The sequence below is a fragment of the Ceratotherium simum genome, chromosome 22 (assembly GCF_057802395.1).
Source record: "Ceratotherium simum simum isolate JZ-2026a chromosome 22, ASM5780239v1, whole genome shotgun sequence".
NCBI lineage: Eukaryota > Metazoa > Chordata > Mammalia > Perissodactyla > Rhinocerotidae > Ceratotherium > Ceratotherium simum.
Window position 1 is genome coordinate 29,935,450 of NC_141921.1, and position 21,639 is coordinate 29,957,088.

Here is a 21,639-nt window from a genome sequence, read left to right on the forward strand (position 1 = left end):
GGGTGGGCCAGAATGCTCTGAGGGCCCTACCTCCAGGCTTTGCACTCCTGTGAGGCCTGGGAAGCTGGGAGGCTTGGCTAGTCAGGGCTTCCTCTTCAGCCACACCCCAAACCTGCTCCTGCCCTTGCCTGTGAACCCATTCTTTCTGCTTCCAAAACACCCAAACCTCAGGGGCCTACACATTTATGTCCTCAAATGCACACAAGGGCACATGCATACACTTACCATCACTCATCATTGCTTAGGAAAGAAGCTCTTCCAGCTCCAGAATGACCAGACCCCATCCAACCACCTCCCAAATGTGGCTGCTGGCTCTGAGAATGAACCCCAACACAAGTCATGGTCCAGGATGTCCTAAGCCCCAGGCTTGGGAAGGAAGGAGATGAGAGGCCATTGGCCAGTTGACAGAGCACAGGTTCTGGAAACAGATGTTCCCTTGGGCCAGTCACTAACCCTCTCTCGGCCTCAGTTTCCTCATTTGTAAAATGGAGACAATATTACCTGTGCCATGGGTGCTTGTTAGGCACAAATGAGATAACACAGACTTTGCACGGTGCCCAGCACACAGTAAACACCGCGGTTAGAAGGGGCTGTTGTTATTAAGGAAACTGACATACTTTGAGCATATACTACATACCAAAGCCCCAAACTCAAGCTAATGTGGGCAGGATGTGGGCATCCTCAACCCAAGAAAGGTCCATCACCCCTGGTTCCTGTCTCCAGAGGGAGGTGCCCAAGTCAGAGCAGAAAGGCCCATCAGATTGGCATCCTGAGGAAGGGGTGTCACCTGCCAGCCACACTCCACCCTGGGTCTCCAGCTCCCCAGATCCCCCAACAGGCCCTCAGGCCTGGCCAAATACTCCCATTCCAGGCTCTCCCCCATCAGGCCCCATTCCACCCTCTCCACGTACACAGAAGGAAACATATTTATCACAAAATCATTTTTTATTGAGGGTTGGGTTGGGGACAGGAATAGGGAAGCACTGGGAGCCATACCCCGGTTGGCAGAGGGGTCAGGTGTTGACTCGTGCCCTGCCTCCTCTAGGGCACTGCTGGGTGAGGCCTGGCCCCCAGGCCCTGGCTGTGGCACTGGACACCAGGCTGGAGTGGCGTTGGGGTTGCTCTGTCTGGTCACGGCTGTCTGACCGGGCTGCAGTTTTCCCCAAACGGCCACCAGAGGGCAGCTGGCCCCCAGCGCAGAGGAATTCTCGGTTGCTCAGGTGACGGCTTCTTAAAAAAATAAAAAACCAGAGGCTGGTGTATTCCCCCTGCAAACCCGAGGGGGGCGGGCCTGGGGAGAAGGCTCTGGTTTCTATGATCTCTTCGATAAAAAATAAGCAAAAATAATAACAAAATACGTGGTTTCTCTTTCTCCCTTTCCCCCCTCTAGGAACTGAGGTCAGAAATGGGGGTGTGGGGATTGGGAGTACCCTGGTATGGCCTGGATTTCAACATGTGGGTCTCTTTTTTCCCCCTTACCTCCCATAAATAAATTCATAAATAAATAAATAAATCATAAATAGATACTCTCTTTGTGTACATATATATAGAAAAATCTTTCTCTTTGTCCTGTCTAGGCAACTGAGTGACTAACCTCTCTGACTCTTTAGCTCAGAAACTCGAAAGTAAAGTGACATGGTCAAGGTCAAGGGAGGCGGAAGGTTGGGGACTTGGAATGGCACTGTAAAACACCCAGCAGAATTCTGGAACTCCAAGCCAGCTTGGCTGTGGGACATTTCTGAGTGGAACCCTGACCACCTGAACATTCTAGAACCATGGAGCCAGCCGGGCCCTGCAGGGATCTGAACAGAATCCTGTGAAACACCCAATGTCCTAGAACTCCAGAACCAGCTGGGTCTTGCGGGTGTGGAGCTAGGGGGTTGGAACGAACTCCTGGAGGACCTAACATTCTGGAATTCTGTAGTGATCAGGGCTGAAGGGTCACCAGGATGCGACTAGACATCACTGGGGGAGCGGGATCGGAAGAGGATCTTGGAAGAGGAGCAGCAGCAGCAGATGGCCCACAACACCTTCTGCACGTCCTGGTTGCGGAAGGCATAGATGATGGGGTTGATCATGGAGTTGTAGGTGGCAGGGAGCAGGGTGAGATAGGTGTAGAGGGGTGGGGAGTGGGCATCACCCAGCAGGCAGTAGACGGTGAAGGGCAGCCAGCAGGCGGCAAAGGCGCCAAGCACCACGGCCAGTGTGGCGATGCCCTTGCGGGTGGCCACGTAGTGGGAGGCGGGCAGCAGGTGCCGTTGGAGGGCAATCTGCTGGGCATGGCGGCAGACGATGCGGCAGATCTGGGCATAGAGCTGCAGCATGATGCCAAACACCATGAAGAAGGCAACGGCCAGGACCACCAGATGGTTCTTGGAGAGTGGATATACCACGCCACACGTGGCCCGGGCATCCAGGCAGTTCCAGGCCAGCACAGGCAGCAGCCCCAGGCCCAGTGCGCCCCCCCACACTAGGGCCAGCATCACATAGGTCCGCGTCATGGTTGTCTCTGAGTAGTAGGTGAGGGCATTGTACAGAGAAAGGTAGCGATCTACTGTGATGGCCAGTAGGCTGCCAATGCTGGCAGTAAAGGCCATCGCCAGGACGCCAACCAGCACCAGGCTCATCTCTGCCGAGCCGATGCAGAAGACAGCAGCAAAGTGCAGGACCAGGCCCAGGCCCGCCAGCAGGTCTGCCACGGCCAGGTTGCCCACCAGCAGGAACATGGGGGCACGGAAGGCAGGAGTGCCCACAATGATGGCCACCACCAGTGCGTTCTCACAGGACACCAGGGTGCCAGAGATGCACAGCACTACATCCCAGGCCCTGGGTGAGGGCAGCGGTGCAGCTGGGCCCGTGGGCCCCTCTGCTGAGCCCACACTGCTCACGTTCACGTTGCCTGGGCCAGCGGAGAGCCAAGCCAGGGGACTGCTTGCACCCCACATTATGGTACCTGTAGAAGAAAGGCCCTGTGAGAAGCTGGCAGGGCTAGGTGCTGGGTGGAGGAGTCTGGAGGGGGTGCGGTGCCCCTGGGGATACGTGGTGGGGGTCTCTCCCTCAGGGTAACTGGCTGGGTCACAATGCCTTGTCCCCCCACTCATGCCCCAGGGCTCCTTCTAGGATACCTTTGTCCTCTCCCATGCCCCCGGGCCAGCAGGATCCCTGTCCTGGGTCTCTTCACGCTTCCTTCCAACTCCCTGGGTCCTGCAGGCCTCTTGCTCCCACGTGTGTGACCAGAGGAGAACCAGATGAAGGACTACCATAAACGGATGGGGACCCGTAGGATCCAGGAGATGCTGAGAAAGACCCAGGACTGGGGGAGGGAAACACATCTCAAGACTGAGAGCTGCTCTGCTCCCTCCCTATGAGGGAGGATGACGCTCAGTTTCTCAGGCTGCCAGACCCCTCACGATTCTCAGTACTGCCAGCCCCAGGCTCCGCCCCCCGGGAAGGCGCGTGAAGCTCTCACCAGCCCCCACCTTGCACTCCTGGGGTAAGAACACCTAGGAACTCACCACACCCCGCCCCAACAGACACTTGCCCAGACTTTTGTCCCAGGCCGGACCCCTCTTTCTGCCTGAACCATTGGGTCTTTGGAATAGACACCATCTCCTGAAAGTCAGGATCCTGAGTCAGACCCCTCCTGCTCGGACACCTGGATCTTGGGCCTGACTCCGCCTCCTGCCCGGATGTCTGGATCCCCAAGTCAGACACCTCCTCCTGCTCGGACGCCTGGGTCCCTGCCCTAGACGCCTCCTGCCGGCCCAACTTCAGATGACCTCGGGTCGCTATAGGAGTACTCAGCCGCCCCGGCTCACCCAGCTGACAGCTCTCAGCATCCGGACACTGGGTGCTAGCCTGCTAGCCCAGAATCGGGATTCCGGGTCTCGACCTCCGACCCCCGCTAACCCGCCGGCCCAGCGTCCCAGCACCCTGCGTGCACTCTCGGACGCCTGGTGCTCGCGGCTGGGCCTGCTACTCACCTCTCGGGACTGGGCGCGGCTGGGCCGAGGGGAGGTTCCGCTCGGGTCCGGACGGTGCAAGATGTGCGCGGACCCCGAGAAGCCCCCGCGGCCGCGGGAGAAGCGGCGTGAGTCACCCCGCCCCGCCCCGCCCCCGGCCACCGGTTCAGTGACGTCAGCGGCCTGCCAGCCAATGGGCCCGTCGCGCTGGAGCGCAGCGCGTCGCGCGGCATAGTAATAAGGCCTCGCACCGCCCGCTCCCCCATTCATAAAAAGCGACCGTGGCCGCGGCCCCGCCCCCTCCCGAGTTGGCCCGCGCTGTCCTTGACGCGGCGCCCTCTGCGGGCTGGGGGTTTCGGGGGCGCTGGTGGGAGATCCTTGGAGAAGTCTCGGGGAGGCTGCGGAGGATGTGTAGGGGGAGCGGAAAGGGGACTGGATAGGTTGTGGGGTGATGGGACTTTCGGGTGGCAGAGACAGGCTGACGGAATTCAGGTGATGGAGATCGAGTGATGGGGCTGAATGGGCGTCCCCGCTGAGGATGACGGGGGTTGCCAAGATGATGGGGCCCTGAGATGATGGTGACAGGAGCACGAGGGAGCAGGGAGGTGGGTGGCAGTGACGGTATGAGCACGGTGACAGGATCTTGGGGGATGGTGGCTTGGGTCGCTGACGTAAAGAAGGAAGCCCCCAGGGCAACCATAGCAGTGTCGGGGTGACTCTGTGGTGCGATGGGGTTCAGGGATCCCAGCGTAGCAGAGGCGGTGGCAGGGAAAGAGAAGATGGAGTGTCCAGGTGATGGGACTTCAGGTCACCATGACCCTGTCACAAGTACTGAGGTATTGAGGTGACACAGCTAAGTGATGAGGGTTATTGAACCTTGGAATGAAGATACTAAGTGACTGTGGTGAGTGGGCCCCAGGGTGAGTGGGACAGGGTAGAGGGTCTCGACTCACAGTGACCAGGCAGGTAAGTTGCTGCCGGGCAGGTCCTGGTGATGCTGGGGCTGGGATAAGGAGCTGGGTGACGTCACTCATGTCAGCCCAATAGCGCCCTCTCAGCACGGGAGGGGGGGGCCTGGCAAGATTTCAAAACCTGAATTATTTATTCAAGGATCTGGAGAGCCAGCAGGGTGGTATAGGGGGGGCACTTCTCTGAAGCAGGAGGAGAGGGGAGCTGGGAAGAACTTGGAAGCAGAAAACCTGGCAGCTCAGTCCCCAGGGCAGCCTCTCTCAACCTCCCATCTCAGGCATCCTGGCAGGGTAGGGCATGGAGGAGAAGCTCCCTCTTCCCTAGCTCTGCCTGTCCTTAGTCCCAGGGAACCACACACACCCCTCCAGCCAGTGACTTCTCCAGAGGTGACAGATATGGCCAGTCCTGGGGGAGGGGACCTGGCTGCTCCTCCTCCCTCTTTCTCTAGCTTTGATCCTCACTGGAATCACCCAGGCCTGTGGGATGGCGGTGGCGGGGAGGGATCAGGTTAGGGCTTGAGGAAACCAGAGGGGCCCAGATCCCAGGCCCCACCGACTTCTCCCCGCAACACAGCACTACTGCAGCTCCCACCGTCAGCGTGGGGCAGGGGGAAGGAGACGACAGGCTGGTGGCAGGGTACACGGGAAGAGGAGAGGGTTGGGGCTGGGAAAGATGATGCACTTCTGGTTGGACGTGGTTAGTTTAGGGTGCTGAGCGGGTGGAGGTGGTCAGGAGTGTAGACTGGATTCAAATCCCAATTCCTCCATTTCCTAGCTGTGTGACTTTGGGTGAGTTTCTTAGGCTCTTTGTGCCTCTCTTCTCATCTGTAAGATAGGGATGATGTTAGTGTCTACCTCATAGGATTGTGGTGAACGCCTAGCACCTTATCAGCATTGGCTGTGTTGGCCACCAATAGTATATCTGGTAGGAGGAGGACACCCAGGAGGCACAGGTATGCAGGCAGTAAGTGAGGTTCTAGGGGTAGATGTCATCCCCCAGGGGAGGGAGCAGAGAGGAGGAGGAGCCTCAGGGCACCCCACCAGCGAAGGCACAGACTGGGGATAAGAGCGTTCTTGCTCCTGGGCCTTTGCACTGGCTGTTCCCTCCGCCTAGAACCCCTTCACTTCATTCAGGTCTCTGCACCCAAGCCACCTCTTCTGAAGCAGGCTTCCCTGATCTCTCTCCTAGATTACCACTCCTCTCCCCATCACTCTCTCCCTCCCTTCCTTGATTTATTATTTTTCAGATAACTCAGCACTCCTGCAATTCTATATTTATTCATGTATTTTCTTTTTTTACTACGTGTCAGCCCCACCAGAATATAAGCTCCATGAAGGTAGAGACTGTTCTCTTCTCCGCTGGGGAACAGCCCCTGGCACGTAGCAAGTGGTCAACAAATAACTGTTGACTGGATGATTAAACTAAAAAGCAGCATCTGGAGAAAGAGAAGGAAAACAGAGTAGTAAGGTGTGCAGTGTCAAGGAAGGTGGGGGCGTCAGAGAGAGAGAGTACACGGGCAGCAGCACTCTGGGACTCAGGGATCCACTTTTACCATCAGAGCTGGGTGCCAACAACTGTCCAGCTGGTCTCTGACAGGGGTGAAGGCTGCTGGGAGTTGGCATGAAAGGCGTGTGTGAGAGACTGTCATCTGCTATTCTGAATGGTAATGATAATTTTTTCTTTTAATTTTCATAGATTATTAATCCTCTCATGAAAAATCTGCACAATCACCACAGATAAAGTCATTGCAGAATCTTTGGTCCTTCTTTTTGCCAGCACCACCGTTGACCTTTGGGGTCCCCCTGACCTTCATTCCATTCTCACATTCCATTTGCTGTTTTCTTGAGGTCTTCTCCTCATGCAGGCCATGTCTTGCAAGGCTGTGTTTGGGTTCATTTTTCTTTGCATAATCCAAGGAATCATAAATCCTGCCCAAGCTTTGCTTTACCACCACCAAAATGGGTTCTGAATCCAAATACAAAGACGACATCTGGTGTGGTCTTGTACATCTTGGCTAGTTTTCCCCAAATTTCTGTCTTAGGTACTGTTGCCTTCCCAGGGTGAAGATATCGATGACCATGCTTCCACTGAAGTAGTTGATTGGCCAGAACATCCTGATCCGGATAGTACTGTGTTGTTCACGATGGAGGTCGATCCTCAGGCAGCCAGGGAGGAAAAGAATGCAGTGATGTTTCCAACCCTGAGAAACCCCGGAGACCCAAGAGACTCGAGTGAGGCTATGGATTTTTATTTGTGCACTTTCTCTCATGCTCCAAAACTGCCCCATGCCAACTGGACAGTTGAGGCCATCACTGCCAACCAGGTCTCTCTTCCCCAAAGACCTGCTCTCTAGAGGAAGGGGCAGCTCTTCCTCTTCTCTCCTCCTCATGCCCTCTGCCCTACATCCTTGCTTCCTCCCCACCAATGACAGCCCCTCCAATCCTTCCCACCTACCAGGTGCCAGATCAGAGCCCAGTGCTTATAACAACTCTGCATTCCCATTTCATAGGTGAATCCCAGAAAAGCCAAATGACTTGCCCCAAACCACACAGTAAATGGCAGAGCTGGGATGTGAAGCCAGGATGTCTCTATATTCCCAGAAGGGGCTGGGAGTGGTTTGACTAGGGCAGACAATACCTGCAGTTCCCCAGGTGGCCACTAGATGGCCATGAGCACTCACTTCCAGGTAAGACTGCTTTCCTTACCTCTTTTCCCTTCATCAATCTGGGGACCTAGGCTCTCAAGGGAGGTGTGAGTGAGAGAGACACAGATAATATCCACACAAGCTCCTTGCCCAAGCCCCGAGAATCTGGGCATCGTCAGTGCACACATTCTTCAAAGACCCATTCATTCATTCAGCCAACATTCACTTAGATTTCCCCTGGTCTTGGGTTTGAGTGGGTGCTACAGATAGAGAGATGATCCAGCCACATCCCTGCATTTTCAATATTCAGTGAATATTTATTGAGCATCTACTATTTTCCAGGCAGGGTTCTAGACACAGAGGATACAGCAATGAACAAAAATCCCCGCCTTCTTCATGGAGCTTCCTTCTGACAGGGAGAGATGGACAATCTACAAAACAGTACTTAATATATTGAGTAGGGAGCCTTTGAGGTCTCACAGACCAGTGGGACAGACAAACATGTACACAAACAGCCACAACATGGTACAGTATGGTTATTTAATAAACACCTCCTTAGCCCTTATGTGTGCAGGGAGTCAGCTACAGAAGAAGATACACATAGTTCCTGCCTTCATGGAACTTAGAGACTAGAAAACAAATGACTAGTTAATCATACATTTGACACATGCTCTGAAGAAAAAAGGTGTCGTGATGCAGAATAAGCAGGAGACCTCTTTTAAGTAGGGAGGTCATGGAGTGAGTCTCTTGGAGAGAGAATAGAAGAGTTTCAAGGAGAGGGCACAGCAAGTGCAAAGTTGCTGAGGAGGGAAGGAGTTGATATGTTTGAGGAATAGAAAGGAGGCTGGTGTGTCTGGAGCCCAATGAGCCAAAGAGGGAGGTAGGAGTTGAGCTCGGAGAGGTAGGCAGTGGGAAGATCAGGTAAGTCACGGAAAGCAGAGAGATGGGAGCTACTGGTGGGCTTAGGCAGGGGTGTGATATGATTTCACCTACGTTTTCAAAAGATCACTTACTGCTGAGTGGAAAACAGACTGGAGGGGATGTAGAAGCAGGAGTCCTACTAGGAGGTCACTGCAGTCACTCAGGTGAGAGACGGTGAGGAGTGAGGGCTCAGGTGCAGGAAGGCAGATGAATTCAGATCTACCAGCTGAGACGAGTGCTGCAGCAGCTCAGCCTTGCTCTGAGACGTCACAGAGGGCTTCCTGCAGGAGGTGGCCCTTTAGTGGTGTCTTGAAAGATTAGTTTGCCAGACAGATGGAGTCAAGGGAGGAAGAGGAGCCTCCAGGAGAGAGAACAGCTATAGGATAAAGGCAAGGAGGTATAAAAGAAGGTGTGTATTGGGGGAGGGGCTGTTCTATCTTCTTGGAGAGTAGGAAGGTGTTGGGGTGAGCCCAAGACATGCTGGAGAGACTTCTAGAGCCAGCAATCACAGTGTTGTGGAGGCCAAGCTATTAACTAGAAGAGACTTGGTCAAATCCATGGTTTCAATAGAGCGCTGCACTCTGAGGGCTGATTTGGGGAGGGACCCGGAGGCTGAGGGGCAGCAAAACCAGCAAAGGGAAGACAAGGGAGCAGGACCCAGGAGATACGTAGAGGCAGAATCTGCAGGATTTTAATCTGGGGGCTGAGACAGAGGGAGGATGTGAAGAGGAGACCATGGTTTCCACTTGGGTCGCTGGGGGGATTGATGGGGGCTCCCTGAGTGGGGAAGAGGGACCAGACAGTTTCAGGGGCCTGAGAGACATCAGGTGGAAGTGCCCCGGAAGGAGATGGACCCACAGGAGGTACAGCAGAGGGGAGAGTAGCCTCTGGTCTTCTTGGGTCCCGGGTTCACATCCTGGCCTGCCTAGTTGTAACTGTGTGCCACTGGGCGGGTGATTTTTCTTCTGAAGCCTACAAACTGGGGATAACAAAACCCATGCCTAGAAGGTAGTTGTATACACGAGATGAGAAGCTGCAAGTAAAATCTCTTAGTAGAATGTATATTCTGCTAGTAGTAAGTGGTCAGTAATTGTTAACTATGTATTATTAGTTACAGGTGTGGCAGCTGGCGATGGAGACGACATTTGTTGGTTTTCAAATGGGAACTGATGGCAAAGGAATAGCCGAGATGACCCAGGAGAGGTGGAATAGGGCTCGGGACTGAACTGGGCCACGAGCAACGAAGAGGGGGAAGGAGGAAAAGGAGAAGCAGATAGGGGGAAGAGGAAGGGAAGAAGGCGGGGGTGGGGGGCTGGGGGTGGGGAGGAAGAGGAGGTGTCCTCTAAGGAACCTGAGACATGGCTGCAGAGGAAGAACCAGAAGAGGAGGGTGCCTGGGCAGGAGGTGCCAGGGCAGGAGGTGCCAGGGCAGGAGGCAAGGCCGAGGGGAAGGGTGCAGAAAGACCCGATTGTCCCAGTAACAATGAGACGGGTGACTTGGGCAGAGGGTGTGGTGGGTCGGAGGCAGACGTGGTGGGCTGAGGGACAGAAGAGAGCAGGGCGCCAGGGGTGAAGCGACGTGAGCAGCCAGAGCCTAGGGGCCACCCTGTCCCCACAGTCGTGGGGCCTGGTTGGAGGGTGCACTCGGCAAAGCCCCGCCTGCGCCGAGGCGAGGAGGCAGGAAAGTGACCTCGCTTCAAATCCAGATTTTGCCACTAACTGGGACCTCCGACTAGTCACTCACCTTCTCTGAGCCTCAGTTTCCTCGCCTGTGAAGTAGGAATAATAACTCCCCACTCAGCAGAGTTTTGGTGAAGCTGCGGGCGGGGCATCCAGGGACCAGGTCGGCGACTAGTCCTGGACCCCTCCCCTTTTGCCTGAGCCCCGCCCCAGACCACCGGACCCAGCTCCTCCTGACCGCGGCCACTAGCCACGCCCCTATATGGCCCCGCCCCGAACCAACAAACCCCGGCCCACCTGGTTGCGCCACTGGCCACGCCCCCGGCCCAACCACGCCCACCTGGCCACGCCCGCGTTGCCTGGGTCTCGCTCCCCACACCCCGGCGGAGCCGAGTCCAGAAGGGACGCAGCACACCAGCTCTCCGCCGACCCCCAGGCCCTGACCCCGCGCCCATGGCCGCGCCGGGACCCCGCGCCCTCCGGGCTGCCCTCTGTGGCGGCTGCTGCTGCCTCCTCCTGTGTGCCCAGCTCGCTGTGGCTGGTAACGCGGGCCAGGGTCTGGTTGGGGCCCGGGCAGGGGCAGGTACAGCGTGCCCTTCACCCAGCTGCCTGCCCAGGAGCAGTCTGGGCTTAGGGGGCAGGAGGGGGCTTTCCAGATGTGTGCAGGACGTCAGGGATGTGTTGAAGGGGGCTCTGGCTGCGTGTGGAGCCCTGTCTGTGTATATAGGCTCCAGATGTGAGGGATTAGGGAGCTTCAGGTGTGTCTGGGGGCGGCGGCTCCAAATGGCTCTGGGAACCCCAGGTGTATGCAAAGAGAGGGGGCTCTGGGTGAATGTCAGGGAGGTTCTAGGTGTGTGTAGCCATGTGTTTGTGGAAACTCCAGGTGTGTGGTGGGGCTTAGGGGATCTGGGTGAGTGTATGTGTGCAGAGGGGTGATAGCCACAGTGGTAGGGAAGAGTGTCTGTAGCTGGGGTCAAGGAGTTGCTCCCACCCCACTCCCAGGTAAAGGAGCTTTGGGCTTTGGGCGAGGAGCCCTGCTCCGCATGAACATCTGGCCAGCTGTCCAAGGGGCCTGCAAACAGCTGAAGCTCTGTGAGCATTGTGTGGAGGGGGACAGAGCACACAACCTCTCTGGCTGTGTGTGGGAGCAATGTCGGCCAGAGGAGCCAGGTATGGAGTTGAGCCCTCCCCAAGTTGAGTGTCCCCAGTTCTGGACCCCACGGCCTTGGCCCCTCTCCCCACACCTCTTCCCTGCACCTTCTCCCACCAGGACACTGTGTGGCCCAAGCTGAGGTGGTCAAGGAGGGTTGCTCTGTCTACAACCACTCAGAGTCATGTCCAGGTAAGGGGACTCCCGCTGGCTTAAGCCAAGTTAGAGGGAGGGGGCTGAGGTGTCCCCAGCCACAGCCTGCCCTTCAGGAAGGAATCAGCCTCCCCTCAGGAAGTGGACTATGCCCATGAACACCCAGGTCCAGTTCAGTTCTGCCTTCAGCTCACTGAGAAGTCCTTTCCCCTCTCTGCCCTATTTCCTCATCTGTGAATTGATCCAGGACAGGCCCGTGGATGAGATGGGGGAGTTAGCTCTTCTAGTTTAAAGCATAGTGAGGACTTTGGAAATTCAGAATGGAATGCGGGGAGGGCTTCCTGGAGGAGGTGGCATCAGAGATGATGCTTAAAGGTAGAGAGGGAGAGAAGGTACATCTGGTGGAAGGAATTGTGTGAACTAAGGCTTGAAAGTACTTTGGGTGACCATAGACCCGGGACAGAGGGCCTGGTCTGAGTCACAAGTCCAGCTGTTGGCCTGGGCTGTGGTCTTGATGGGAGTCGGGGGGTGGGAAGGCTGATTTGTTATGGATTCCCTGTCTCTTCAGCTGCCCATCACCACCCCACCTATGAACCGAAGACAATCACAACAGGTAGGCACTACCTGAGGAATGGGGTGGCGGGAGGACTAGAGGTCCAGGGAGGGACAGAGCTGGGCTCCGGCCCTGATGTGCTCTGTGACCTCAGCCCTGTGGCTTCTCCCTCTGGGCCTATTTCCTCACCTGTAAAAAGGGTTGGGTACTACCTCACAGAGTGGCTGTGAGGATTTTATGAGAGGATGTATAGCGCCTAGTTCCATGTCTGAGGCACAGAAGGTGATCAAGAAATGATGGTTCCCATCCCTTCTCCCCAGTACCAGTTCTGAGAACTCAGGTGAGCCCGCAGGACCTGCTGAGGGTACTGGCTCAGGTGCTGAGGGTACTGGTTCAGGTGCTGAGGGTGCTGGCTCAGATTGTCAATAAGATGTCCTCAGTGACTACCTACTGCAATCTCCAGGCCCAGAGAGGGTCACAGAGCAGGTTCCCAGCAGAACAGAGGCAGGAACCCCACCCCGTGGTTCCCACTGCCCCTCAGGACCTGGAGGTCAGCAGGCTTGGCAGGGATGGCTGAAGAGGCTCTTGTTTAATTAAAGCCAGAAATGTGATCTCGGAGGCTGAATTATTGATGGCTCAGCTCCCTCCGGCTCGAGCCCCAGATAGGTCTGTGCAACTCGTTTCTTCCCTCTTCTGCTCCTCTTCCCCCAGTGTCCTTCTCTGGTGCTGCAGCTGGGCCCCTTTGCCCTTCATATTCTCAGACCCCCTTACACAAGCTACGCCCTCTGGGAGGTGGACCCACTGCCCACTGCCCCAGAATGATCTTCCACCACCAGCCCTGCCCTGCACTGGGCACCTGGCCCAGGATCTGAAATGGAATCCCTGGTGGGAGTTGATGGCTAACGTGGCCCAGCTGGGAGCCACTCAAACAGCCTGGCAACTGTGGGCCCTAAGGCGGGGCAGGGGAAAGGGTCAGGGTGAGTCGGTGTGAGTCTGGCTCTGTCCTTACCGTGAGGTGACTTTGGACAGGTCTGGCCCTCAGAGCCCAGCTTCTCCCTCTGATGTACATTGTCTAGTCTCCATTTATCCACTCAGTAGGGTGTGGGCCTCCACTCTTCCTCTGCTCCCTCCCTCTCTGAGTAAGGACTCTGACACTGGGTGACTCCAGGATCTCGGGACTTAGGAATCCTGAAAGGAGACCATATCATCTGTATCTGGCTGTGAACCCTGAGACCCAAGGCCAAAAGGGCCTCTGAGCCGAGGGTCTCTAGACGCCCCAGTTCTGGGTCCATCCTCACCCTGTTAGGCCAGTGTGGGAGAGGGAGGCTGGAAGGGAGCTCAGTCACCATCTAGTCCATGTGACCAGGAGGCCCGGAGAGGGTGTGAGAGGCATCAAGCCACAGAACAACTCAGGAACAGAGCCAGGGCTGGAGCCAAGGCCCCGCCCTCCCCAGCCAGGCACTGTCCCTCCCACCAGGCACTCCCCAACTGCCCACAGGATCTGGACTGAACTTCTGAGCCTGCTGTTCAAGGCTCCCATAGTGAGGACTGGGGCCTCCAGGTGACCTGTGCCGGTTATTGGGGTGGGGCTGGTCCATAGTATCCTGCTATGACCTCCACCCTGCAGGGAGCCCCCCGGTCCCCGAAGCCCACAGCCCTGGCTTTGACGGGGCCAGCTTCACTGGGGGCGTTGTGCTGGTGCTGAGCCTGCAGGCGGTGGCCTTCTTTGTCCTGCGCTTCCTCAAGGCCAAGGGCAGCACCTACCAGACACTGTGAGTACCTGGCCAGCCGGCAGAGTCTCAGCTCCTTCTCCACCCGACTCCTGCCCCTCGGGTCCCCTTAGTGTCCTGCACCGTCTTCTCAATGGGGCAGCCCTAAGGGCAATGACTCCCTCCCAATGGCCCCCACATGAGCCACACCCCTCCCTTCTCCCTCCTCCAGGTGTGGGGTTCTCTCTGGGTGTTGGCTGGGGCCAGGACTCAGCCTGGGCCCTGTGTCTGGGAGCCTGGCTGAGCCCACCTGTCTTTACCCCCTCATGCTGCCAGCAGGGAGGAGAACCAGTAGGTGGTAGTCCAGGCGAGCCTTGGGCCTGCAGCTCTGTGGCCACGGGCAGGAGCCCGGGCCATGTGTGGTTTGGTTTTCCTCTGAGAAGGCGAGCTGCTCTGAAGCCCCTGTGTGCCGTGTGTGCTGTGGGGCAGGTTGCCGCAGCCTCCATTAAAGTGTTTGCTATTCTGGCTGCTGCCTTCTCTCCAGGGGTGGTGGTCCCAGCGGAGGCAGGGCTACCGCCCTGAGTGCCCTCTCTGTCTGGCCTCTGCAGAATCTGACCCCCTCGGGCCTGGATTCCACACTGAGGGGAAGGAGGACGAAGAGGCTGCCCTCTTGGCCCCCTTGTGGGCATTGGGGGTGGGAAAATCTTGGGTTACCAATTTCTGGCCCCTGCGGGCACTGAGCAGGCTCACTGCCCAATATCTGACATCCTCTCCTGTCCTGGGCCTGGTACCTGCAGCTGAGAGCATCCTTCAACCACCCGCTGTCTCCTCTGTCAACCCTGAAGGGCCCCTGCCTGGCACTGGGTCTGTGCCTGCTTCTTCCCACCGACCTGGCCTGGGCACTGTCCCCAAATAAAGGAACTCTTTCCAGCACTGTGCTTCATGTCCTGTGTCTTGGGCTGTGTTTGGATTGGATGGGGTGGAGGTATGGCCACTGTCCTCTCCTCAATGGGAATTCAGCCTTGGACTGTTGCTGTCACCTTTTAAAATATTTTCATCTGGGGCCGGCCCTGTGGCTTAGCGGTTAAGTGCGTGCGCTCCGCTGCTGGCGGCCCGGGTTTGGATCCCGGGCACACACCGACGCACCGCTTCTCCAGCCATGCTGAGGCCGCGTCCCACATACGGCAACTAGAAGGATGTGAAACTGTGACATACAACTATCTACTGGGGTTTTGGGGAAAAATAAATAAATAAATAAATAAAAACTATAAAATATTTTCATCTGTTCCATGTGATTAATCCCCTCCCCCTGCCCCTTTACAGAAGAGGGTACAGAGCTCAGAAAGGCAAGTAGACTTGCTCAAGATCACACAGTGGGACGGGGCAGGGCTGGGATTTGGATCCAGGTTTTTCTGACTCCAGAGTGAGCAGAACTTCAGAACTCCTGCAGAGGCATCTCCAGGCTTTCTTGGCTCCTAAAGTTATATCTCTGCCCTGGTGCCAAGGTGGAGACGCCCCCAGGACTCTCGACAGCCATTTCCGTGCTCTGGCCTTCCTCACCCAGGCCCTCCTGCAAAGCCCCGCCCATGCCCGCCTCCCACCCTTCACCCCCCATCCCTGAGCCCAGATGTCTTCCCTGAGTAACATCTTCCACCCATGGGGCACTTGCTGGACACCAGGCATGTGGCTGAGTTGGACATTTAATCCCATGACTGTCCGAGGAAGCTGAGAGAATAGAGAGTAATGGTTGAGAGTTCAGCCTGTGAAGCCTGACTTCTCTGTGTGACCTGGAGCAAGCTCTTTAACAGCTCTGGGCCTCAGTTTCCTCATCTGTGAAGTGGGGTAACAGCAGTATCCATCTCAGTGGGATGTGGGGAAGGCTCAGAGCAGGCGCATGTGCTCCATCTGCTTCATTCCAGGACACCTGTCCACACGTTCAGCTGTGCAGCCTGCGGTGGAGCTTCTATGCTCTTCCTCTCCCAGGCCTAGCCTCCCTGCAGGCCTCACAGAGGGCTTGCCTGCCTACACATGGCACCACCATCCACAATGCCCCTCTTCCTCCACACTCACTTCACCAAAGCCCCCCATTCTCTCAGACATCAGCCTCCCCTCGAGCCACACCTCCAGCCTCCTGGATCTACCTCTGGTTACCCAGCCTGACTCGCTGTCTCTCTTCTCCAAGCCTTTGCACAAACAGTTTCTCATTCCTGGACCACCCTCCCCTGGCTTTTCCAGCCAGCACTTAAGTGCTGGCAGGGATAATGCCCATTCTCTCTGGGGCTGAGGCAGGAAATGCCCCCATCTCCTGCTGGCTTTCACCCAGTTAAGGAAATTTCTTTACTGGATGTTTTCTTTTTCAAAAGTGGTAAATGCCTGTAAGGAACAAAAGGGCGATACAGAGGTTTATATAAAGAGTGAGAATTGCTCTTCCTCTGGTCCCACTCCCCAGAAATAACGATGGTTCACAGTATGTTTCAGACCTTTTCCTGTGAATTTACAACATACAGACACACATTTAGCTTTTTTAAAATACAAAGTGGGATCGTTTATACATATTGTTCTGCCACTTTGTCCCTTTCGTTAGAGATCAGATTTGCCCTATGACTCGTCCAGATGGTGATAATTTACACCTGCATCCTCTCAGCGTCCAGTTGGGTCATTTCCGCTTTGCTTATTAGAAGCAGCGCCGTGATAAACAGGCTTGTCCGCAGATCTTGGCACGCCTGTGGGAGAGTTCGGGAAGGACAGATCGCTAGAACTGGAAGGCAGGGTCTCAGAGAGGCCATCTCGTGTATCTATCCTGTCTGGCAAGCTCAGCATCCCCCTTCCCTGACACCCCCTGGATCTCATCCCTCCCCACCCCTACAAGCACTAGGCCTGGCATAGAGGAGGCCCTCAGGGAGGGTTTGATGAATGAATGAATGAACAGATGAAGGAGCCTTCCCTTTCCTCCCCTATGACCAGAGGTCTCTGTCCAGCTCAGACCTCACCCCTCACATTTGGACCATGGCTGCTGCCTCCGCACTGGCCTCCCAGCCTCCAGGCCTGCCCTGCATGGGCTGCCCATGCGATTGGCCTATATTAGCAGCTGTTTGCTAGGCGCTGCCAGGGGCTCTCCAACGGACTTGAGGGTGGGCATGAAGTTGCTTTGCTAAGGGTGATTCTCCCTGGTAGGGGACATGGACTTGGGCAAAATCTCTGTGACTCAGGGCACATAACTGCCAGAGAGCACAAGTCATGTCCTGTCTCTAGGCCTCAGTTTTTCCTTGTTTATTCATTCATTTAACCAATATTTATTGAGCATGTGCTTTGTACCAGGCCTATAACCCACGGCCAATAATAATGACGATGAGCAGGGCTGTGTAAGGATCGGAGGCGATGTGCAAAGCACAGCCAGCATGACTTGTGGAGTGCAGTAGGTGCCCAACAAATGGTAGCAGTGGTCATTTTTAGTACTGTTGTCAAGGATGGGGGAAGGATTCCTAGTGGCGATGGCATTATGGCTGGACTGTCGTGGACAGGCGGAGCTTCACAGGTAGAGATGAAGAGGAGAGCATTCCAGATGGAAGGCACAGAATGAACTAAGGTTCAAAGGCAGAAAATCCCTATGGGAATCTAGCGGGCTGGAGAGATGGCTGGGGAGCCCTGGAGGCCAAGGTCAGAAGTTGGACTCCATCCTGGTTGGACAGGACAGAGATAACACCCATTCTCTCAAGGGCTGAGGGAGGAAATGCCCCCACCTCCTGTTGACTCCAGCCTGGGTGGGGTGTCCCTGGGGAGAGACAATTGAAGGAAGTCTTGCTTCACGTCCTCCCACCAGCCTGGCCCTTATAAACGGGCGTCGTCTCTCAGGGGCACCAGCAAGATGGGCCTACTGTGGACCCCACTCTCCCTTTTGCTCCTCTTGCTTGGGAAGGCTGCCTGCCTGAAGACCCAGGACCACCCTAGCTGCCCAGGTAGGGGTCCAGGGTGCCCTCCCCAGGAACCCACCCTCATTCCCTCCCTGGGTGTCCTTCTCCCACCCAGGCTCACTAGCCTCAAGGAGGATGGTGAGAGTTGGATAATCTGGGCTCTGCGCATAAATGAATGCAAATAGTGCAAAACCTTGCCAGCTCCGGAGCAAGTGTCCTGACAGCTAGAATCTGGGAAATGGAAAGAGGACTGCAGGGGGGTCTGGGAGGAACATGCCCACTCCCCCCATGCCCTCTCTGTGCCCACCCGGCCCTGCGTCTCCTGCAGAACCCAGGGAACTGGAAACCAGCAAAGTTGTCCTCCTGCCCAGCTGTCCTGGAGCCCCAGGAAGTCCTGGGGAGAAGGGACCTCCAGGTCCTCAAGGTGAGAGATATGGAGGAGCAGGCAGGGACCTGGGGTAAACTGGGGGGGCTGGGGGTGCAGCAATTACTGTCTGTGCTGAGAGGCCGTGACAAAGGGAGAGGAACCTACTGTGTGCTGGGCTCTAGGCTGGGTGCCAGCATTCTAGGATCAACTTGGCAAGGTAGGTGGTACCATCCCCATTTTACTAAAAGGGAAAGTGAGGCTCAGAGAGGATAGGTAGTTTGCCCACAATCACAGCCAGTAAAGGGTGCAGCTGGGATTTGATGTCTGGCTCTGAATCCCTCGTTGCTTTTCAGCCCCAGGGCATCGGGTGGGACTTAAAGCATCTCTGCCTTTGGGATTTCAGGGCAACCTGGACCACCAGGCAAGATGGGCCCCAAGGGTGAGCCTGGTGAGTGTGTGGGACCGGATTCTCTTCTCCTTTCTTTGCTTCTGTCCCTGGACTAGAGAGGGGACTGTCTCTGCTTGGCTGCTGCTCAGGATTGGCTGTGACTTCCCTCCCACAGGGGGATGGAAGGCTGGGAGGAGTTGGGAGGGTTAGAAGGGCCTGGGCACTCTCCCCTCAGGTGGTTCTTGGGCATTCCCCTGGCGGTGTCAGACCTCAGAGTCAACACTCGGTCTTTCCCTGGAGCAGGACATCCGGCGACCCTGCTCCGGTGCCAGGAGGGTGAGGCAGCATTTGCAAGAGCCGAGAACTTGGAATCAGGTGGTGTTGGGGTGTTGGTGGGCCACCTGGTGTGGCCCAGCCCTCCTTAGAACCCCTTTCGGGGCCCGAAGGAGCCGAGAGGGCTCCTGGAGTTCCACACCTGGCCTGTTTCATTGCCTGTGGTGTGGGGGTTGGGGCATAACTTGGGGAAACCCTCAGTCCATCTCCCCTTCCCCAGCCCCCAGGAGCTGCCAGGAGCTGCTGACCCAGGGTGCCACCTTGAGTGGTTGGTACCATTTGTGCCTACCTGAGGGCAGAGCCCTCCCTGTCTTTTGTGACATGGACACGGAAGGGGGTGGCTGGCTGGTGAGTGTCAGATGGAGACGGGAATCCCAGGCTAGGCCCAGTGAGCACTTCTGCCCCGTGGCCTCTAGGGGGAGCCAGAGCCCACGGGAGCCAAGGCATTCTTGAGAGTAACTCACTGACAAACGTTTACTGAGCTCCCCTGAAGAAGTCTGAGAAGGCTTCACAGAGGAGGTGCCATTTGAAAGGGCCTTGAAGGCTGTATAGAAGTTCTCTGACAGATGAGGTACAGAAGGGCATTCCAGGTAGAGGGAAAGACAAACGCAGTGAGGCAGGAGAGTACAAGAGGGTTTGAGGGGACTGTGTGAGTGAGCTAAGAGCAGGTATGAGTGGTCGGCTGAGGTCTACTGGTGTGGGTCAAGCATAGGTTGAGGGCCTCTGCCAAGGCCAGTTCATGGAGGGCACTGAATGACTGACTGAGGAGCATGGAGGGCAATGGGGATCCAAGGATGAGTTTTAAGCAGGGGAGAGACCAGGTCAGGCTTATGTTTTGGAAAGATGACTCAGGCTACAACGTGGAAGATGCATGGCAGTGGGGGACAAGAGTGGAGACAGGGACACAGGTTAGGAGGACTGCAGAGGTCTGGGCAGGAGAAGACAGAGGGCAGTGGCAGCAATGGAAACAGACACACTTAGACTGAAAGATATGTAGGAGGGAAACTACCGGGCCCGGGGACTGCTTGGCTTGAAGGAGGAAGTGCAGGGAGCATCAGGGTAAGGCTGGGAGTCCAGCTTGGGCCTCTGGGGGTGACCTTTCTGCTCTAATATCTTGGTTCTTATCATAGTAAATTAAAGCAGGTTATTTCGAATCTGACTCCCAGCAGGACTGACCGGCTCCCGAAGGCGGGGACGATGTTTCTATGGTTTCAGTCTCCTCCAGGGCTCGCAAGGCTTTGGTGTGAACTTGAGTGTCAGTAAAAGTGAATAAGGGAATGTAGAGTTCATCAGCGTAGTCAGAGGCAAAGCCTACTTGGACTCACACTTCATCAACAAGCCCCCAATCCAAAGGGGGGGTGTCCGCCCACCCCCCACAGTGCACCCACTCAGCTGCCACCGCCCCCTGCTCCTCCTCCCCCCCACGCCTAGCCTGGAGTAACAGCTGGTGTGAGGGCCTTCTCTGCCTCCCTAGGTGTTCCAGAGGCGACAGGACGGTTCTGTAGATTTCTTCCGCTCTTGGTCCTCCTACAAAGCAGGTTTTGGGAGCCAGGATTCCGAATTCTGGCTGGGCAATGAGAATTTGCACCAGCTTACTCTCCAGGGTAAGTTCCCAGCAGGGTCTAGGGAGCTTGAGGGGCGTTCCTCTGGCATTCTGGGATCTGAGGATCCCTCCGTCCCTGCCTCCCTCTTCCCTCAGGTATCTGGGAGCTGCGGGTGGAGCTGGAGGACTTTCATGGCAACCGCACCTTTGCCCACTATGCGTCCTTCCGCCTCCTTGGGGAGGCAGATCACTACCAGCTGGTGCTGGGCAAGTTCTTAAAGGGCACTGCAGGTGAGTGACCCTAAGGTGGGCCCTGGAGTAGGGGAAGAAGGCGAGGGAAGCTGGATCCTTTCCCAGCGCTGCCACTGGCTCCATGAATGACCCAGGGTGATTCCTTCCCCTCTGTGGGCCTCAGTTTACTCTTCCGGGAAATGGCAATCGTGAGACAGGGTGGTGCAGGAGTGAAGAATTTGGGCTCTGGAGGCAAACAGACCGGAGTTTGAATCCAGCTATGTCACTTACTAACTATGTGACCTTGGGCAAGTCCCTTCTGCGTCAGAGCCTCAGTTTCCTCCCCCTAAATGGGCAGGGAGGCAGGGAGGGCGGTTGTGGGAGCCATCTGAGATTCTGTTGAGTGTTAGCATTATCTGCTTTGGAAGAGGAACCAGGGAAGGCTTTTTTTCAGAGAAACAGTGACTGCTGAGGGGAAACTTGAAAGAGGGAAGTGGTTATGAGGAGGTACCTTAGGGGAGCCCCTTCACTGCCCAGGCATCTGAGAAGTCCCTCCCGGCTCTCCCTGGCAGAGGTGCTCAGGCTGCCGATGGCAGCTGGGTGGAGACAAAGGAGCTAGAGGGAAGCTGGGGATTCTGGGAGGGGATAAGGCAGGGGGAGGAGCTAGTGGCTTTGGAGCCACAGTCCTGATACAAGTCCCAGTGCCCCTCTGACTAGTCGAGTGATCTTGGGCAAACACCCTGGCTCCTTAGCACCGCTGTTTTCTCACGGGGCCTGATAACATCCACCTCACAGTTGATCTGAGGCTCCTGCAAGATCATCTCTTCAATGGTGCCAGGCATGATGCCAGGCACCAAGATGCCTCCTCTCCCCTCCCTGCCAGGGGACTCCCTGAGCTTCCACAGCGGTAAGTCCTTTACCACCCACGACGCTGACCATGATTCAAGTGGAAGCAACTGCGCTGTGACTGTCCACGGTGCCTGGTGGTATGCATCCTGCTATCGATCCAATCTCAACGGGCGCTACGCGGCGTCCCAGGCCACCGCCCACAAGTATGGCATAGACTGGGCCTCAGGCCTTGGCGTTGGCCACCCTTACCGCAGGGTTCGCATGATGCTTCGCTAGG

The 21,639-nt window shown here is 56.3% G+C and overlaps 3 protein-coding genes and 1 pseudogene across 9 annotated transcripts; 2 read left to right on the forward strand and 2 right to left on the reverse strand.

Annotated features, from left to right (window-relative positions):
• Positions 1-926: 926 nt before the first annotated feature.
• On the reverse strand, positions 927-4,051 carry GPR3 (G protein-coupled receptor 3). Its single transcript, XM_087446479.1, has 2 exons — positions 3,984-4,051; positions 927-3,313 (listed from the first exon to the last, which is right to left on the reverse strand). The coding sequence occupies exon 2, from the start codon at positions 3,099-3,101 to the stop codon at positions 1,956-1,958; it is 1,146 nt and encodes a 381-aa protein (XP_087302605.1). The 5' UTR covers positions 3,102-3,313; positions 3,984-4,051; the 3' UTR covers positions 927-1,955.
• Positions 4,052-6,197: 2,146 nt separating this feature from the next.
• LOC147914118 (small ribosomal subunit protein eS24 pseudogene) lies at positions 6,198-10,338 on the reverse strand (annotated as a pseudogene). Its single transcript, XR_015555717.1, has 2 exons — positions 10,240-10,338; positions 6,198-7,131 (listed from the first exon to the last, which is right to left on the reverse strand). The product of XR_015555717.1 is annotated as a small ribosomal subunit protein eS24 pseudogene (transcript).
• Positions 10,339-10,582: 244 nt separating this feature from the next.
• CD164L2 (CD164 molecule like 2) lies at positions 10,583-14,817 on the forward strand. 5 transcript variants are annotated; one of them, XM_087446481.1, is made up of 6 exons: positions 10,583-10,758; positions 11,178-11,345; positions 11,446-11,517; positions 12,047-12,091; positions 13,659-13,803; positions 14,349-14,817. In XM_087446481.1, the coding sequence occupies exons 1-6, from the start codon at positions 10,629-10,631 to the stop codon at positions 14,353-14,355; spliced, it is 567 nt and encodes a 188-aa protein (XP_087302607.1). In that variant the 5' UTR covers positions 10,583-10,628; the 3' UTR covers positions 14,356-14,817. The 5 variants fall into 5 exon arrangements, with proteins under 5 accessions (XP_087302607.1, XP_087302608.1, XP_087302606.1 ...); XM_087446482.1 differs by having other exon boundaries at positions 14,538-14,812; XM_004425803.3 differs by lacking the exon at positions 14,349-14,817 and having other exon boundaries at positions 10,585-10,716; positions 13,659-13,919.
• Positions 14,818-17,605: 2,788 nt separating this feature from the next.
• Positions 17,606-21,638, forward strand: FCN3 (ficolin 3). 2 transcript variants are annotated; one of them, XM_004425801.3, is made up of 8 exons: positions 17,606-17,696; positions 17,980-18,075; positions 18,422-18,466; positions 18,710-18,742; positions 18,960-19,087; positions 20,214-20,343; positions 20,439-20,573; positions 21,397-21,638. In XM_004425801.3, exons 1-8 carry the CDS (start codon positions 17,606-17,608, stop codon positions 21,636-21,638), a joined length of 900 nt encoding a protein of 299 aa, XP_004425858.1. The 2 variants fall into 2 exon arrangements, with proteins under 2 accessions (XP_004425858.1, XP_087302612.1); XM_087446486.1 differs by lacking the exon at positions 18,710-18,742.
• Position 21,639: the final 1 nt, after the last annotated feature.

Coding starts and splice junctions, on each gene's coding strand:
- GPR3 (XM_087446479.1), bottom strand. CDS start 3,101: ATGAGTGGGGGGACAAGGCATTGTGACCCAGCCAGTTACCCTGAGGGA.
- CD164L2 (XM_087446480.1), top strand. CDS start 10,629: ATGGCCGCGCCGGGACCCCGCGCCCTCCGGGCTGCCCTCTGTGGCGGC. Junction 11,346..11,445: donor ATGTCGGCCAGAGGAGCCAG/GTATGGAGTTGA, acceptor TTCTCCCACCAG/GACACTGTGTGGCCCAAGCT. Junction 11,518..12,046: donor CCACTCAGAGTCATGTCCAG/GTAAGGGGACTC, acceptor CTGTCTCTTCAG/CTGCCCATCACCACCCCACC.
- FCN3 (XM_004425801.3), top strand. CDS start 17,606: ATGGGCCTACTGTGGACCCCACTCTCCCTTTTGCTCCTCTTGCTTGGG. Junction 18,743..18,959: donor CCTGCTCCGGTGCCAGGAGG/GTGAGGCAGCAT, acceptor CCCCTTCCCCAG/CCCCCAGGAGCTGCCAGGAG. Junction 19,088..20,213: donor CGGAAGGGGGTGGCTGGCTG/GTGAGTGTCAGA, acceptor CTGCCTCCCTAG/GTGTTCCAGAGGCGACAGGA.